General features: G+C 52.3%; 7 protein-coding genes across 7 annotated transcripts; 3 read left to right on the forward strand and 4 right to left on the reverse strand.

Moving 5' to 3' along the window:
• Nucleotides 1–714: 714 nt before the first annotated feature.
• Nucleotides 715–1,227, reverse strand: A1O3_09036 (uncharacterized protein; the record flags this gene model as incomplete). Its single annotated transcript, XM_007739132.1, has 1 exon — nucleotides 715–1,227. One exon carries the CDS (start codon nucleotides 1,225–1,227, stop codon nucleotides 715–717), a length of 513 nt encoding a protein of 170 aa, XP_007737322.1.
• A 2,168-nt stretch (nucleotides 1,228–3,395) lies between these two features.
• Nucleotides 3,396–3,851, reverse strand: A1O3_09037 (uncharacterized protein; the record flags this gene model as incomplete). Its single annotated transcript, XM_007739133.1, has 1 exon — nucleotides 3,396–3,851. The coding sequence occupies one exon, from the start codon at nucleotides 3,849–3,851 to the stop codon at nucleotides 3,396–3,398; it is 456 nt and encodes a 151-aa protein (XP_007737323.1).
• A 1,410-nt stretch (nucleotides 3,852–5,261) lies between these two features.
• Nucleotides 5,262–8,621, forward strand: A1O3_09038 (uncharacterized protein; the record flags this gene model as incomplete). The annotated part of the gene is made up of 4 exons (XM_007739134.1): nucleotides 5,262–5,349; nucleotides 5,404–5,677; nucleotides 5,776–5,873; nucleotides 5,929–8,621. 4 exons carry the CDS (start codon nucleotides 5,262–5,264, stop codon nucleotides 8,619–8,621), a joined length of 3,153 nt encoding a protein of 1,050 aa, XP_007737324.1.
• A 526-nt stretch (nucleotides 8,622–9,147) lies between these two features.
• Nucleotides 9,148–12,093, forward strand: A1O3_09039 (adenosinetriphosphatase; the record flags this gene model as incomplete). Its single annotated transcript, XM_007739135.1, has 1 exon — nucleotides 9,148–12,093. One exon carries the CDS (start codon nucleotides 9,148–9,150, stop codon nucleotides 12,091–12,093), a length of 2,946 nt encoding a protein of 981 aa, XP_007737325.1.
• Nucleotides 12,094–12,468: 375 nt separating this feature from the next.
• A1O3_09040 (methylenetetrahydrofolate dehydrogenase (NAD+)) lies at nucleotides 12,469–13,810 on the forward strand (the record flags this gene model as incomplete). Its single annotated transcript, XM_007739136.1, has 3 exons — nucleotides 12,469–12,653; nucleotides 12,814–13,462; nucleotides 13,622–13,810. 3 exons carry the CDS (start codon nucleotides 12,469–12,471, stop codon nucleotides 13,808–13,810), a joined length of 1,023 nt encoding a protein of 340 aa, XP_007737326.1.
• Nucleotides 13,811–14,917: 1,107 nt separating this feature from the next.
• A1O3_09041 (cytochrome b5) lies at nucleotides 14,918–15,272 on the reverse strand (the record flags this gene model as incomplete). The annotated part of the gene is made up of 2 exons (XM_007739137.1): nucleotides 14,918–14,995; nucleotides 15,093–15,272. The coding sequence occupies 2 exons, from the start codon at nucleotides 15,270–15,272 to the stop codon at nucleotides 14,918–14,920; spliced, it is 258 nt and encodes an 85-aa protein (XP_007737327.1).
• A 1,080-nt stretch (nucleotides 15,273–16,352) lies between these two features.
• On the reverse strand, nucleotides 16,353–17,434 carry A1O3_09042 (uncharacterized protein; the record flags this gene model as incomplete). Its single annotated transcript, XM_007739138.1, has 3 exons — nucleotides 16,353–16,993; nucleotides 17,044–17,287; nucleotides 17,339–17,434. The coding sequence occupies 3 exons, from the start codon at nucleotides 17,432–17,434 to the stop codon at nucleotides 16,353–16,355; spliced, it is 981 nt and encodes a 326-aa protein (XP_007737328.1).
• Between the last annotated feature and the right edge of the window lie 181 nt (nucleotides 17,435–17,615).

Raw genomic sequence — 17,615 nt, forward strand, 5'->3', positions numbered from 1 at the left:
CGCACCATCCATTTCGGACAATATGAACCGCCAATACCCCTGCAACACCTTGTGGAAGACCATCAAGACCATGGTTTGGTATCGTCGGTACAACCTTTAGTCCTGGGCTGGCATGCTTGGTGTCATTGACATGTGACGGCCACTGCAATAACCACATATCGCTTGTCCTGGGAGGAAATTCATCTCCGACCAGAAAAGATAACAGGTCAATTGAAATATTTACTCGGAAGATATCTATGTATGTTGTCGGCAGCCACGGTTCTATTGGTAGTCTATGACAGAAATCCTGCAGGAGAGAAGAGAAGAATGGTTGATACAAGATACCCTTGAAACCAAGGCCGCGTTGGAAGGCTGACGATCCTAGAGCCAGCTTGCAGCTCCCCAGAGGCCTAAGCCCCCTTTCCACACGATTTGGATTGGTCCACCACTGAGAGAATGAATGCCCGGCCCAGATGAGGTATGTCCGTTCGAAAACCAAGCCCATTCCCGAACTGAACCTTCGACTTACCCAGCTAAATACTATTGCGTGGCCGGCACGCTGAATGGATGTCCTGATGGGTGTTATGTGGGATAAAGATTCAATTCCATTCCCCATTCCAAGCCATGCACCGTCAGCCTAGCCTTCAGGGCTACCGCACTCGCTGGCTTGCAGCCCAGATTCGTCACCACTCGGAGGCAGTGGCCGCCGCGCTGTTCACCAGGCGAAGAAGGGTTTCATCTTCGAGACGACTCTGGGGAGTCAGCCCCGCCTGATGACCCTTGTTGTTCGTCGCGCGGAGGAGCTCTCTTGGCCCTATACGACTTGTAGCCATCATAGAGCGGGTGGCCTCTGGAATAAGCCATGTCTTTCATCGAGACCTGAGAATCGCGTCGCTCCCGGTGAGCCTGTTTGTTGTCCCGGGTCACGTAACTTCGCTCCGCTTCGTTCTCGTCGCGCCGGCTGGCCGGATTCGACACCAACGACCGCTCCGTCTCGAGGTACTTGCGCAACTCTGGAGAGTCTCCCCGGCGCGGATAGTACTCGTGGTATCTGTCCTGCACGTTCTCGGTCCTGTACTTGTCGAACGGGACATCTTCGTAGTCTGGCTCGAGGTCGCGCCGTCTGTCTCGCTCTTCTTCCTTTTTGTCTCTTCGCTCCTTCAGTCGTTCTTCTCGCTCCCTCTGTCGTTCTTCAGGGTCATATTCGCGTTCGGTTAGATCGTAATCAGGTTCAGGTCTACGTGACATGTTTGGATGTCTTCTATTGCTCCTCGAGCAAAGGTCTTTGGGATGTATTGTCGGGCTCGCAAGTGGTGCTACCGATACCGAAGCCTTTCTTTCGCGTCAAAGTCTATGCATCAGGGATCTGTAATAGATGTTCTATGCCTTTTGATCTCACCTGCTGTATGTAGAAGTTTGTACTGTGTACAGGATTGGTATGGAGCCTATAGAAAAGCAGGTCTAAATAGTTCCTTCTATAGTCCTGTCCTGTGGCCTCTCCGTTTGTAGCCCTGTCATGAGCTTGCGGCTTGTTTCTCCCCCGTTGTGTCATTCTGGTAGGTAAACGAGCCTTGGTATGAGTCGGTCGTGTCTTTGGACTCATCTGTGGTGATGCCTCATATTTGATTGACGCATACTAAGCTAGCATTCTTGACTATGGTGGAGAGTGTGAGTGCTAGAAACCAAAGATTCAGAGTGAGTGGTTCAAAATAGGGCTTCTCATGCCATTTCCATCTATGTACACAGTTTGTATTTACAGCATGAGCAGTCTATATTCAGGACTCGGGAAAAAGCACTGCTGGCCGGCAATCGAGTTCAGAACGGTTCTGAACTGGAGGTATATAAGTGAAATATCCTCTTTCCTTCTTCTACGGTGACAGACCTTAACGGCTTAGCAGCGTCGATGCAACGAGATGACCTACTAACTCCTAGGGTTTACAATACAATCAATTTCTCTACAGACGCGGTGCCCATGTTGCAGAGAAATGGAGCGTACATATGTCACTTTAAGCCTGAATACAATGCCATCCTGGTGAGTGAGCTTCTTGAGATTGATTGAAGCTCTACTTAATGATTCATGCTACAACGGCCCACGTCTCAAAATCCTGCGGCTACATCCTCCCTCGGGCACACATTCAGGCCAGGTGTGAACTGGAAATGGGACCCATGTATGTATGTTGTCCTCTGCAAACCAGCCCGGGAGATGACTGTTATCTATATCGATCAAAGACTCCCCAGCCTGTAAGCCTCTACTGGCACTCTGAGACTCTCATTTGCAAGGAAGCACGCCACATAGTGGCGCCAACACTCTGCATCTGGCTCATTTCTTCTTGGACCAAGTCGAGTCGCCGTGCTTCTGGTCTGTCGCCTTGTAAGCAAAATCGCGCTCGGCCACTTTGTTCGCCTGTCTGTCCTTGGCCGCTGCATGGATGGACTGCGACGTCTCCATCCGCCGATCGTGTTCGATTTGGTCTAGGACATATTTTACCTGTTCCTGCATTCGGTCGGGGTGTCCGGGATGTCGAGGGTCCAGCCCATGGAAAGTCATGGCGCTGATATGTTTGGGAGGAAGGGGGACAATTCTGAGGATCTGGTTCTGGTCTCTCAGTGTGGTGTTCGAGAAACTTTGTTAGATGTCAGTTCCAGTCTGGTGGTGCTAATAGTAACAGAGGACAAAAGGTCTGACCAATTGGCACAGCTTTTATACAAGTCCTTGAGATGAGAGCCTGGGCCTAGGTTCTGGTGAAGGGTGACATGGAGATGGAGCCGTGTTTGTTCAGTGATTGAAATTCATTCCTCAGTCGAATCACGTTGCTCCCGGTCCTATCACCCTGATGGAAATTATATCCTAGTAATATGACTGAGCCGGGGCTCGTAAATTGACAAATCTAGTCTGTGAGAAGCGGATTTGAGAGACAAACAGCCGAGATACGCATGAGCCTGTCACGCCAGGGTGACCGACGAGTATGGTGTAAGCTCTGCTTGCTCACAGACGTTTGACAAAACGGACTGAGATGTCAGGTAGTGGCAGCAGGCATCCTGCTATACTCACTCAGAACTCGAACTCGTCGTATCGATATTGTCCATTTGAGAGGAGGCCAGGCTCGGGATAGCTCTACCTCAGGGGCGTACCTCCTCAATACAATGGAATGCTCAAGTGGTAGAACATCGACGGCTACCCCTTGCTAAGCCTAGACACGTTTATTGCGGAATTCAAATGGGAAAGAAAACTCATCAAGAACGTACCATCCAATTTAGTCCTAGCTAGTTGTTACTCAGAAAAGAAGCCATATCGTTGTAATGTTTCCCCCATAAAAAGTGTAGCCCCATCACCACTGATGACACTGGATGAGCACCAGACATACAGGACAGTATATACCTACAGGTTTGACCCTAGGTGCAGCGAGTTTCTCCATCTATCGACTAGAGCCAGGCCCAGGCTCCTCCATGGGATACTTCCTAATGGTATGTCTCACACTCGACACTGTGACCGAATGGTCCCTGCCCAGCTCGGGAGACTTCCAATGTTTAGCATTTGACTTCCCATATGCAAAGTCGCGCGGCTGAATATGATTGTCTGGGAGGACCTTGTTGAAGTTATTATGATTCTCTCTGGAGACTTCGTTCCTCCTTGGAAGATCGGCGTGCCATCTATAGTCACCATCATCGCGAGTGTTGGAGCGGGTTATCTGAGCGTTGCCGTGGTCATTGAAGGAAGCGCTTTTGTGAGGGTAGACATCTGTGCCCAGGTGTTTTGACATGGTTGCTTTGGTACTGTGAGTCTTGTGCAGCTGTTTGTATAGTTTGGACTTGTCAGGAAGATTGGACCGCTCGTCGTCGCGGCCGTCGCCTCTGTAGTTAGCACCAGACATGCTGGCAAAAGACTTTAGTGTCAGTGGTTTTCAGAAGAATCTGTAGGAGGTATTCGTTCTTGAATCTTTTCGGCTTGACCTTGCTCGCTGAGAGATGAGTTGTGCAGCATCCTAGATGATCGTCAAGTTGTTGTTTTTATACTGTAATCGTAGGATGATAGAGCCTCACTGAGGTCCAGGGTGTGACACAGGAGGCGGTGACATTGAAATCACCATTTCGACCGGCACAGTGAACCTCTGTCACCAGTCCAACCATTATTTCCACGTCAGGCTATTTATTCGCACGCCTGCGTGGCACAGGCTTGAGGGAATAGAGACCAGGTGATGACGGATACATTAGATGATAAGAAGCCCAGATGTCCGTTTGGATGGAAATGGGTTCTCGCTGTGTTGGTCTGGCAATCAGCCGGGCTGTGAGGAAATGTAGCCAATCCGTCTCTTCGGACATTGATGTCGAAGGATATTACAGTGGCTCCCAGTCAGTCTCTTGACCTGTTCTCCTCCCTTACTGGGCAGTTGTTCGAAATGCCTGTATAGTATATGATTGAGAGCTAATCAGTCAGAATGCTGATCGATCTAAGCCAGGTGAGATTTAACCGTGACAGGGTTGGGATCCCGCCAATGGGGATGTGAAGCATAGTAATTAACCACTGGTCTGTCCAATGTTTGGATCGCGCTGCCGATTTGAGACTTGATGTACAACGTCAAGGCTTGCAAATCGTCCATCATGGAGTAGGCTTTCGTCCCTCGAGAAAAAACTAGCCGTTGGTAGTACTCACAACAGACCACTACTGCCATGGAACAATATCAGCCTAGGCGAGTGAACCGGTCTGAAGAAATGTCTCTTCCGCATTCACAATTACATCTCAGCGGTGGCCTGGGTGTAGTCCCTTTGACTGCGAGGCCGCCAGAGTCTTAGAGCATGTGTATGAAAGAGTGAAGAGACTAGACCCTCTCCATAACAGTTCGAGAAAAAGAGCAGACTGAGAGATCAGAGAGGGGAAACTGTTTGATAAGCGGCAGGGGTTGCTAATCATGAGAAGCTCTATCGTCTATCGAGAGAATTCGATGGGGTCAGGAGTGCCCGCCGAGACCGTTGAAGAATCTCCCAGATGTCAGGTGAGCCATGGACGGAGGCATACGCAGTGATCAGGGATCCGGGAATCGCGTATCTTGCATAAAGGGCGGGGGCACGGATGAGATCAAACAGTGACGGGACAGCTGCCCCAAAATGGAAGGTCTGGCGGCAAAATGGAAATTTATCGTATCGCAGGTCCAGGTCAATTAGACGAAATCAAAAGGTGGGACTGTTGGTGGCCGCCAGTATCAGTGCAGGCCAGTGGTGCCGGTGCGATTAGCAATCTGCAAATATAACCTTCGCTCTCCTTGCCCGACTATCGACCATGTATCATGGCTCTATCTGACGCGCGAGACTATGTGCTTGCCGTCGAGAGCAACCAGCACGAGGCTGCCGAAATCGCGAGGTCGACCGCTCAGAGTAAGTCCGCAGCTCCGTCGCAACGCCCGCCTGTGCGCTGACCTGACCGGAAAGAACTTGAGAGTCGACAGGTCACGCTGATCGAGGTCGTCCAATCCCTGGGCGAGTACATCAACAATGGCGACGACAAGATCCGAGCCAGGGCCGTGTCCTACCTAGTCTCCGTCATCTCCTCGTTGCCCCCGAAATACCTCTCACGCCAACAGATCCAGGTTTTGTGCCACTTCCTGTGCGATCGTATCGAAGATGGGGGCGCAATCGATGGCCTGTCGAAGCTACAAAGCTTGGACAGATTTACCAATGAGATGGCACAAACAGTTGTGAGAGCGTGAGTGTGGACTACGGCGCAAACAGCTGTCCAGAATCTAGCCGCCACAAGGTTGTCTGGCAGCAAGCCATTTCCTTGTCGTGACTGACAAAGAGCAGGATCTTTGAACACTTTGCGGATTTGCAGACGCGCAATCAGGCCGGCAGGTACCGTGTCCTCCAAATGCTGAACGAGCTCCTGGACCGCCATCGCAAAGGTATCTATCTGCCGTAGCGCACATGCAGCCCATGAAAAAGACTGACGAATTGCAGCCTTGAGGGATATGGGTGACGAATCTCTGGTCGGGATCACAGAACTGGTTTCCGGTGAAAAGGATCCCCGCAACCTGATGCTCATCTTCTCCATGTTGAGGGTTCTCATGGTCGAGTGGGACATTACGATGCATGTGGAAATGATGTTCGACGCGGTTTACGCATACTTTCCCATCACTTTTCGACCACCCCCGAACGATCCTTATGGGATCACCGCACAAGATCTGAAGGACAGGTTGCGCGATTGTCTGGCCGCAACCCCGTTGTTCGCCCCACATACCTTCCCAAATATGCTGGATCGCCTCGACTCGACCTCGAATACGGTCAAGAAAGACGTTCTACAGACCCTCGCCGCCTGTGCTGACAACTATGACCCGGCCACGATCAGCCAGTACTCCATCACTCTGTGGGACGCCGTCAAGTTCGAAGTTTTACAAGCTCAAGAATCAGAATTGGCTGAAGAAGCACTCCGTGTGCTCAGAAGCATCGCCGAATGCCTATCGACCCACGCATACAGCTCGGCAAATTCAGCTCTTCTTCAGTATCTGAAACCGATCAACAAAGAATGCCTGGAACATCTGCAAGAGCCGGCAGCACGTCAGGCGAAAGCATCAGGAAATATTCTCACAGCTGTTTCCTCAGCTTCAATACAAGCATTCGAGATCATCATGAAGGCGATCGGCCCGGCACTGATCACGATGTATCAATCTGGCCAGGGTTTGGTGCAGCAGAGAGCCGTCCTCGAAGTTTCCAACCAGCTGTTTGAGGCATCCATTGACGTGTATGGATCATGGACAGCGCTGAGTCCAAAGAACCCGCAAGGTCGGGAAAACTTGATGGGTGAGTTCAAGGATCAAGTTGTCGCTATCTACAGCCAGGCCCTGATGGGCACCGTCAAAGAGGAGGTCTCGTTCCGATTGACCGCCGCAAACGGCCTACTCTTGCTCTCGAAGATCAGAGGCATGCTCTCCGAGAACGAAATCGGCCTTTTTGTCCAGTACTTTGACGACATCGTCCTGAAAGAAGAATCATACGGTCGTGACGAACTTAAAAAGAGAGCTATGGCCGCATTGGCAGGGATCTCTCACTTTAAACCCGGCCTCATCTCGGATATTACATTTCCAGCCTTCATGGCTCGTTTGCCAGATGCAGAAGAAGCCCAACCAGAAATATACCAACCTGTACTTGAAGGACTGGCCGAGATCAGCGTCGAGAAGGACTTGCAGGCAACATTAATGCGGCGCCTTTTGAACAAGGTGGAGTTTCTATTCAAGTCAAGTCAAGGGACATCATTCCCTTATACATGTTCCATCTTAGGCACGATCCTATATGTGCTGAATCGTGCTGCAGCTGCTTCACAATCACCATTGGATGCATATTATGACCGAGTTGTCATTGGCCTCTCCCGGAGAGCAACAGAAACTCGCGGTGGCCCTCTCACCAACGAGACCGTTCTCGATATACTAGGTCGAATCATGAACCTGATCGTTCGGCACTCTCCGGTCGATAAAGTTCAAATGGCCGCAGAGAACATTTACCTGCTCTTCAGAAACAACCAGTTGGTCGGAGACTTGCCCACGCTTTCGACCCTGTTGGAACCACCCACCCTTACTATCTTGTCGACCTGGCTCCTGGCGGCCCTCCCCCGGAGTATACACTCGGTTGATCTGGACAAGGCTCAAATACCTCGGACTATCGATGAATTGATATTATTCGCTTCCAAGACTTCCAGCCTTGCCATCACACAGAGCTGTCTTTCACAGATATCTCTTTACACCAATAAGCATACAAAACCAGCCGACTTGAGCTATGTTGACAATCTCCTCTCTCAGAGACTACTGGGGCTCAGAGACGAGCCTATGGGCGACACTGAGTCCATTGACTTCGGCATCCGACTTGCCTTCGCCTTGACCAAAGCACTCATTCTTCGACTCTCTCCCAAAACGAACCAGTACCTCACTAGTCTGGTAGACCTCCTCGACGAAAATCAGCATCCTCGAGAGGTCTCCCGGAAGGCAGCAATGGGTTTTGCTACCATCCTCTCTCCAGACGATGTCCTCTCCAAGAAGAACGCTGCCGAGATCAGGCTTCTCGCTCCCCAGCGCGTATTCCAAATACTGACGCCACTCATCTCCGAGAGGTTCAAGGCTTCTCAGTCGCCAAGCGAGAAGGAGAATTATCTCATAGCACTCAGTGGCATCCTGGCTAGTGTGCCGTCCGATATCGTGATGCCGGAACTGCCCACACTGTTGCCTCTTCTCCTCCAGTCTTTGGATATCACGGATCAGACGGTAAAGGTTGCTACTCTGGAGACATTGGCTGTGGTAATATCAAACAATCCTTCTGCACTAGAAGAAAGTGGACATATCCCTGCCCTTGTTAAGAGACTCATCAAGGTGGCAACGGTCCCAAAATATAAATCTCCCAAGGACGCCAGCGGAGCGGGAATTGTCCCCCCAACGAACCTTCCAACAGCCCGCCGGCTTGCTGCACGTTGCCTTGCTTTGTTGCCCAAGTACGTAGGTTCCGCTGGCTCAAGGGCGAATCCTCTTCTAGGTCTGAAGCGGGAGGTGTTGCATGGTCTTACTTACGTATTGGATGATCACAAGCGAGACGTAAGAAAGGAAGCTGTCGATGCACGAGCAGCCTGGCTGAGAGGAGTTGATGACATCGACGACGACGACGACGTCTAGAGATTAGCATGTGGCCATCATCACTATCTTTGTTCCGTAAGGAGGAATTGATGGGGGAATAGAAAGAGTGGAGTCTGTTCATAAGGATATATAAACTCTCTCAGCGGACAAAAACTTGCCGTCAGCATGATAGATACAAATACCCCATGTTCATTGCTTATGGAGTACGGCAGTGGTATTTGAAGAGCACCAAAAGCACAGAAAAGTGAAAGCCTTGCTTATGTAATGCCAGGCTCGGCCTTGGCAAAGACTGCGGAGAAGGAACTTGAAGGCTGGCTTTGCAACTTTTCAACCTCCTGGGCGACAGAACCGTGCAACGATCCCTGTACTTACCCCGGACATGTGTGCAGGGTGCCATATTTAGGTTCTTCTTCATGACCTGGTAACCCTCTCCCCCTGCTGCCGAATACTTTTTCCCCAGCATTGTCCTGGTTTCGATGTCGCCTCGATCGAACCAGCTCTTACGCCGCCTTTGAATTACTGCCAGGTGAATTCTTGAACCAGTCCCCCAAAGGGTCGTCTCAACATGTCTGAACAGCAGTCCAGCGAACCTCGTATCAAGTCTCACAAAAGAAATACCGCTCACCGACGACGTCGCGATGACGAAGATTTTGATGAGCGCTGGGGGGATGAAGAGATACCAGAGGATGAGGAGCAGGCTGGCGACCCGGAATTTGAGGAATCTTCTTGCAAGAGAGTGAAACTATCCGATGGTTCTGTTTCGCAGCGGTCGAGCAACCCCACGCGGGCGCCGGAAACAGCAGACGAGAAGGCCCAAAGGGAAAGAGCCGAGGATGTGAGGGAAAGGGATGAGTTTGCCAAGAGGCTGGCAAAACGAGACGAGGAGCGAGCAAAGAAGATTGTGGAAGACAGAACCTCGGGCAAAGGCAGCGCCACAGCGCAGCGGAGGGCATTAGCAGACGATGCCACGGCCAGAGAGGCAGTCATGCCGGATCTGCGACTCCGTTCAAGACAAGACTACCTGAAGAAGAGAGAAGCAGAGAGGTTGGCCCTCTTGCGGAAACAGGTTGCCGAAGAACAGGCCGAGCTTAGAGACAATCCCGACCTGACAAGGCGGGAGAAGGAGGAGTTTGCACGCAACCAAGAAATCCTCCGAATTGCTGAAGAGCGACTGAGTATCGACGACCACCTCGACGGCTACGCTCTTCCGGAGGACTACATTACGGAGAAAGGCAAAATAGACAAGCGGAAGAAGGAGCAAGCTCTCTATCAGCGTTATGTTGACAGGGATGAAAGCGGCCGAGAACGTTACGTGACGGAGAACGAGGAATGGGAAAAAGAGCAGACCAAGCGAGCGGAGGCGCAGATCAAGAGAGCCGAGTTTGTCGATGAAGGTGACTACGGCTATGTCTTCGACGAGAGCCAACAAATGAAATTTGTCATGGCCGAAACCGTTGGTGGAGATATAGGCAAAGGGATGACGAAAGAACAAAGAGATCTAGTTCAGAGGCTGAGTGCTGCAGAAGCCAAAGCCAAAAGCATCGACGAAACGAGAAAGAGCCTACCAGTCTACCAGTTCCGCGATCAAATCATCCAAGCGGTCAAAGACCATCAAGTCCTGATCATTGTCGGTGAAACTGGCAGCGGAAAAACCACGCAACTCCCGCAGTATCTCCATGAAGCTGGTTTCACGAAAGATGGAATGAAAATCGGCTGCACCCAACCCCGACGAGTGGCGGCCATGTCTGTTGCTGCAAGAGTGGCGGAGGAAATGGGCAAGCGGTTGGGAAACGAAGTTGGTTATGCAATCCGGTTCGAAGACAACACCAGTGAAAAGACCGTTCTGAAATACATGACCGACGGTATGCTATTGAGAGAGCTTCTGACCGATCCGGAACTGTCGCAATATTCGGCACTTATGATTGATGAAGCACACGAACGGACTGTGAGTACAGATATCGCCTGTGGCTTGCTGAAAGACATTGCAAAAGCAAGGCCGGATCTGAAACTGCTGATATCCTCAGCCACGATGGATGCCCGGAAGTTTCAGAAATACTTTGACGATGCTCCCATTTTCAACATTCCCGGCAGAAGGTACCCGGTGGACATTCATTACACGGCGCAGCCTGAGGCCAACTACCTCGCGGCCGCTATCACCACTGTTTTCCAAATTCACATCACACAGGGCGCAGGAGATATTCTAGTGTTTCTTACAGGTCAGGAGGAGATTGAGGCGATGGAAGCGAATCTGCAGGAAACAGCACGGAAGCTCGGGAACAAAATCCGAGAAATGATTATTTGCCCCATCTATGCCAACCTGCCGACAGATCTACAAGCAAAGATATTCGAACCTACTCCACCTGGGGCAAGGAAGGTGGTCTTGGCGACCAATATCGCGGAGACGTCGTTAACAATTGACGGTATTGTCTATGTGATTGACCCAGGATTCGTGAAGGAGAACCAATACAATCCGCGAACCGGCATGGAGTCGTTGGTGGTGGTCCCCTGCAGTCGCGCCTCAGCCGGTCAACGTGCCGGTCGAGCCGGCCGTGTTGGGCCTGGCAAATGCTTCCGACTGTACACTGCGCAGGCCTACAAGAACGAGCTTGAGGAGAATACCACGCCAGAAATTCAACGGACTAATCTGACGGGGGTGATTCTCCTGCTCAAAAGTCTCGGTATCAATGACCTTCTCGACTTTGATTTCATGGATCCGCCTCCGACCGACACTATCGTTAGAGCGATTGAACTGCTCTACGCACTGGGGGCGTTCAATAATGCCGGTGAACTGACCAAGATTGGTCGTCAAATGGCGGAGTTCCCAACCGATCCTATGCTAGCTCGGTCCATCCTCGCTTCTGACAAGTATGGCTGTGTTGATGAGCTGCTCTCAATCATTGCAATGTTGGGTGAAGCCTCTGCATTGTTCTTCCGACCCAAGGACAAGAAGATCCATGCCGATAGCGCCAGGGCTCGGTTCACCAACAAAGACGGCGGTGATCATCTCACCCTGCTCAATGTCTTCCAGGAGTGGGTGGATTCAGACTACAGCTATGTCTGGGCGAAAGAGAACTTCTTACAGCAACGAAGCCTGACGCGAGCACGAGATGTACGGGATCAGCTGGCAAGACTGTGCGACCGGGTGGAAGTGGACGCTAGCAAAACCTGCGGAGGATCGTCGAACATCGAACCCATCCAGAAGGCGATCACGGCCGGCTTTTTCCCACATTCAGCGAGGCTTCAGCGAGACGGTCAGAGTTACCGGACGGTGAAGAATGGACAAACCGTTTATATCCATCCTTCGGGCGTGCTCATTGAGAACCGACCCAAGTGGCTCCTATACCATGAACTGGTCCTGACCAGCAAAGAATATATGAGAAGCTGCATGCCATTGAAGCCGGAATGGTTGATGGAGGCGGCTCCTCATTATTACAAGAAGAAGGACTTGGACTCTCTGGGGGTAGAAAGAAAACTCCCGAAAGGTGAGGGCAAGGCTCAGAGTAAGATATAACACGAATGGACATCTGGGCCTCTGTACACGGTGGATGGATGGGCTCCAAACACCTTTTCTGATTTTGTTTTCTATTCCTCCAGGCCACTTGCGTAGAAGGACTCCATGATCGCTTTCTCTCTCCCATGACTGCAGACCCGCTCCATTAACATGAACTGCGGTGGTAAGGTACATACCACAGCACTGCCCTGCCGTGTACGGAGTAAGGCTGCGGTTGCCCCTGCCAAGCCCCATCACGTGCAGTCACGTGCCATTTCCGCATCCGGTACTCCCAGGACCCCATATCAAAGATTTTTTACCTGGGTCGTTTTTCCCAAAAGTTTCGTTCGGGCCCGTCATGATTGTGCCGTGGTGACTCGATACCCATCAGCCAACATGTCCAAAGACGCACACCCCTGTAAAGTCGTTTTGGCCGGCAATATAGCCAAAGGGCTCCTCAGCGAGGTGCAGGCGGGCCTCAGCACCCTGGGTCGCAAACCACATCTGCTCGGGATACTTGCCAACAGCGACCCGGCCGCCAAAGTGTATGCAGACTGGACGGAGAAGACGTGCAAAGAGAAGTAAGTCCATGTACGCAGTGGTTGGTCGTTTGCCGGGTATAGCACTCTTGCCGGGGGTCAGATCCAGATTCAACACCCTCTCCTGCTCGGAAGTTGGCGTTCTCTTTTTGCTCCTTATTTTTCGTGCATGCGTGCCCTAACATGTGTGGCCTCTGCGAAGTGGCTTCCAGTATTCGCTGAAGGACGTGGGCAAAGACGATGTCGAAGAGACGATCATGGCGGCCAACAACGACGCGGCGGTGGATGGCATCATTGTCTACTACCCGATCTTCCACAACCGACAAGACCAGTACCTGCAGCAGATTGTGGACGTGTCCAAGGATGTGGAGGGCCTGAGCCACCAGTACATCTTCAACATGTACCAGAACATCCGGTTCCTGGACTCGGCGCAGGGGCAGGAGCAGGAGCACGCCAGGAAGTCTATCTTGCCGTGTACGCCTCTGGCGGTGATCAAGATCCTCGAGTACCTGCACATCTACAACACGATTCTCCCGTACGGCAACCGGCTCTTCGGCCGCACCATCTGCGTCGTCAACCGGTCGGAAGTGGTGGGCCGCCCGCTGGCCGCGCTGCTGGCCAACGACGGCGCCTGTGTCTACAGCGTCGACATCACCGGCGTGCAGCAGTTCACGCGCGGCGAGGGCATTCGCAAGCGGAAGCACGAGGTCGTCGAGAAGGTCGGCTGGTCCATCGAAAACTGCGCCCCGCTGTGCGACGTCGTCATCACCGGCGTCCCCGGCGACAAATACAAATTCCCCTGTCACCTGTTGAAGGAGGGCGCCGTATGCATCAACTTTGCCAGTGAGAAGGTGAGTGCGGTGCGAGTGCGAGTGTGGGCGAGCCGAGTTAGAGCGCTTTCTTTTGCTTTTGCTTTTGGTCCTTGTCGCGCTCAATCCGCATGTTCCTATATGTGTCCGTGTCTACGTCTACAGGCAGTCAGTGCTAACCATTGGCCTGTCCTTTTCCAGAACTTTGGGCCCGAAGTCAAGCAGAAGGCCTCCATCTATGTGCCAGCGATCGGCAAAGTCACCATCGTCGTCCTCCTTCGCAATCTGCTGCGCATCGTACAGAACCGACAAGCACAGATCGCCCAAGCGACTTCCAGATCCTCCGACACGGCGATTCCCCAACCCGCCGCGAACGGCACAACATCATAGCATCGCTGCACCGACGACCTAGAGAGGCCTGGAGCTTAGCTGCATGGTTGCTGGCGAATTGCAGCGACCCCGGGCAGCCTCGCGGCCACAGCGAAGTGCAATACGGCGGAATCAAGCCAACATTTTCGACATGAATGGGTAGTGATAGTCCGACGTGCGATGGAACATCGCACAGATTGAAATAGCCTGTTCAATTTGCTGTGCGACGCTGCGCAGGTGCATTGCATGCTGGTTGCCGTTGCCGTTGCCGCTCTCGTTCTCGCCATTCGTGCTTCAAAGTCCAAAATCCAAAATCGAGGCCGGGCGAGGCGAGGCCGGACGCACGGCGCTGGAGCTTGAGTATGAGCAGGAATCACGAAATGTCCAAAACGAGAGTATGAGATGGCTGGCTGGATTCGCCCCTTTCATGCAGCCATGAAAGGCGAGCGCGAGCATTGAGAGTCACCTCAACCAACATTCCGGGTACGACGGGGATTGCATTGAACGGTGGTTGCGAGCAAAAGCACTCACGGTAGAGTTCATGCACTAGACAGATCATCCCGCTTGCGCGTCAGGGAGACACCGGCCCTCTGTATAGCATCCAGCAGGTCTGAGTAGTAGTCTCTCCCAGTACAATCTCACAACGCGGAGTGATCTAGTTACAAAAAACTATACCATCAGCACTGTACATGCATGCTCTGTTCGATCTATGGCTTCTCTAGAATCCCATGACATGCCCCGCGGAGTGGACAAACAGATCCCCACCAACGAGTGCAGTTGACATTGCTCGCCAAATCTTTCGTTTGCCTGCCGAATATACAGCGCCCTCTCGGGACTCAACATAGATATAATTACCTCCCTTTCTTTTCCTCAGCTGCTCGCCTTGCACTTCAGTCGCCCACGCCGATACCTGTAGCTGTACCTCTCCCGTGCAGTATGTCCAGCCGGCGTGACTCTTATGCTGTCGCCGGTACCTCCTTTGGATATATGTGCATGCATCTTCTCTCCATCCCAACCCGGCCTCCTACGCAAAGGACGAACGGCAGCCGGTTCAGTTCGACAAATGGCCCCTCCATCATGCCAACTGCGCTCGTCGGATCGAAATCCAATCCAGGGAGGCGGGTTTCTTTACAACTTGGCCTTCTCGGCGACCTCACCGATCTTCAACTTAGGAGCGTATTTCTTGAGGACAGATTCGTTGTGGTACTATATTCAATGGGCGCAGCATGTCAGCCTGGGCCCCTGTATCTCCCCTCCCGTGCCGGGCGGTCCAATCAACCGTGTACAACCCGTAGAGACCTACCTTCCAGAACTGCTTGCTGGCGTCCTTGCCGGCGACTCGTTTCAAGATCTTGGCTCCACCCGGGTGCTCGTCGACAAAGTTGGTCACATCGTAAACGGACCCGTCGACAATGATGTACAAGCCATCGCCGGCGTTGGCGGTGTGCTTGGCCACTTCGGCCGTGGTGAAGGTCTTGGACATTGTGTGGGAATAAGCTCAGACGTCGAGTCGAGGAAAGTAGGGTCGGGTGGAGGATCAAGGGAAACGGCTCGGTGTGGCCAAACGAACAGGGATTCTAGGCGGCTATGGCTCTTCCGCGACGCAATGCAATGCGGAATAGTGTATTTCAACGTCGGCACTTCGACCTCTGTTGCGAAGCGGATGGGCGGGGGATTGTGGGTGGATGAAGGGATGAAGTCTATGAGGAGATCTATCGAGTGTAGTAGTGGCGGATTGGCCGACGGAGGATGGGTCTTCGGGTGCCTGGGAGAGGAAGGAAATGGACGGAGCAACAATGCTGGGAAATGGAATATAATAAGGAAATGCAAGATGGATCGGATCAGAGCAGCGCAGCGCAGTCAGTCAGGAACTTGAAGTCAGTCAGTTGTGAGATTCCTCAGGAAATGCCGAGGTCCAATACACAACTGCATATCGACATTGTCATACTGTAACATTGGTATTACTTAGGTACCAGGTACCTAGTAGGAGGTAGTAGTAGTATGGAGTACGGAGTACGGAGTACATCACTACCTGGTACCTAGCATACTCCGTATTACAGTATTACGCCTTATTGCACCCGGACCGTCCCCGTGTCGCCATCCTCCTGGTCAGCCAACTTGAAGCAGGTCTGATTGGACCGCTGCCCACTTTCTGACATGTCTCCCGATCGACGTTCCTGGGCATATTCCCACGACGTCCTTAATACGGAGTGGTCTTGTAAGGAAACATGGTGCCGTCTTCCTGGACGTGGGAGCTTGGTCCACAGAGCACAGCATTGTGTACGCATGTATGCCGTAACACTCCCAGATCTCGGCGGGGTGTGTATCTGTTTCTCTATATTTACTTGTGCGCAGAGTGAGAAGTCTGTCACACTCTCTTCCAATATAAATCGCCGGTATCGTCTTCACCCCCTTGAGACCAGGCCAATTGGTATTAAACACATATGTACCCCGTTCCGTGCTCCAAGTAACAGTGCCAAGTGGTCACCCGAACCCTTCCGTTGCGCCGTTTAGTGGCCATGGTCGCTTGCTTGTGTGGACGAGGACAAGGGCACATCTCCCATCAATTGGCGACCACCTCGTCGTGTACAAACCCTTCCCCAAGATAGATCGTCTCGCCGCCACCGTACCATAACGTGCCCTTGCGGAAGTCGAGGCCCTTCTCTTCACCTACCACCCACTCGCCGCCGGGCTTGATCAGCTGCCCTTCTTCGGGCCAGTATTCCACCTCCAGCCATTTGTTGATCAATTCGAGCTCATTAATCCAGTGCCTGCGCTTCTTTATGTCTAGAGTAGCACTCTCGTCCAAGGGGTCTCCGCCAAACACGTTGGGCGAGTTGAATCTCGCAATGGTCAGGTGGGCCGAAGGGACCACGTATCTGGAGCCGACCCGGATTCCAGCTTCTGTGAGAGCGGCATAGCTGTCTCGTCTGAGATGGTGGTAAGTGTACTCATCATCTTTTGCGGCGCGCCAGTGCGAAGGCGACTCTCCAGCGGCCGGCACAAAGCTCAGCGCCAGCGCGGCAGAGTCATAACTCAACACTGGCTTGATAAGCCTGGCGCGGTGCGACATGGTGTAGTCGGCAATGTCCTTATGATGCGCTTTGACAGTATCGACGAGCTCTGCGATCTCACTTTCCGTCTTGGAATGAGCCACCTCCATGACTGTTATGTGCAGGTTATCCGGTGGCATCACCCACAGATCTAGATTGTGAGCCACCACGGTCACCCAAGGCGCGTCGACGAACACATACCTGGGGCGGCATCAAGAAGCTTTGACTGGATGACTTTGATCAGGTTCTTGACCTTCTGAGGCGGCCTCCCCCAGAAGACAAGGCAGTGGCGTGGGTCTGTGAACGATTCGTCCTTCTGCGGCCCGTCCAACTTGACCAAGTACTCGTCCAGGATCCAGCCTTTGAAATCCGCGGACAGGATCTTCTCTCGTTGTTGGGCATTTCTGGTTTCTCGGTGGGCGGAGTATCGTTCTTGGATCAGTTTCTGGCATGACAATTAGATAGGACGAGAGGAAGCTGAGATGGCAAGGCAGACAGGGTCACCATGGCAAGCATCAATCAATCCATCGTAAGGATTGGCTGTCTGCGGAACGGAGGTTCCGGACAGGTCTTCGAACCCAACTTGGGCCATCTTAACCCTGCTTTTCTTTTCAACAATTTCCACCTCCTGCCCTACCTGCACAGACCCTCAAACCGAATGAAATGCTCTGGAAGATGGAACTCTGATGTCTGGATGATAGAAGCTTGGACACATTGCGGCAGGAAGCTCTGCGATACGTCGGCTGAAAGAAATTCCGATCCGAAAGTATTAC

This window comes from Capronia epimyces, assembly GCF_000585565.1.
Source record: "Capronia epimyces CBS 606.96 chromosome Unknown aczIQ-supercont1.9, whole genome shotgun sequence".
Taxonomy (NCBI): Eukaryota; Fungi; Ascomycota; class Eurotiomycetes; order Chaetothyriales; family Herpotrichiellaceae; genus Capronia; species Capronia epimyces.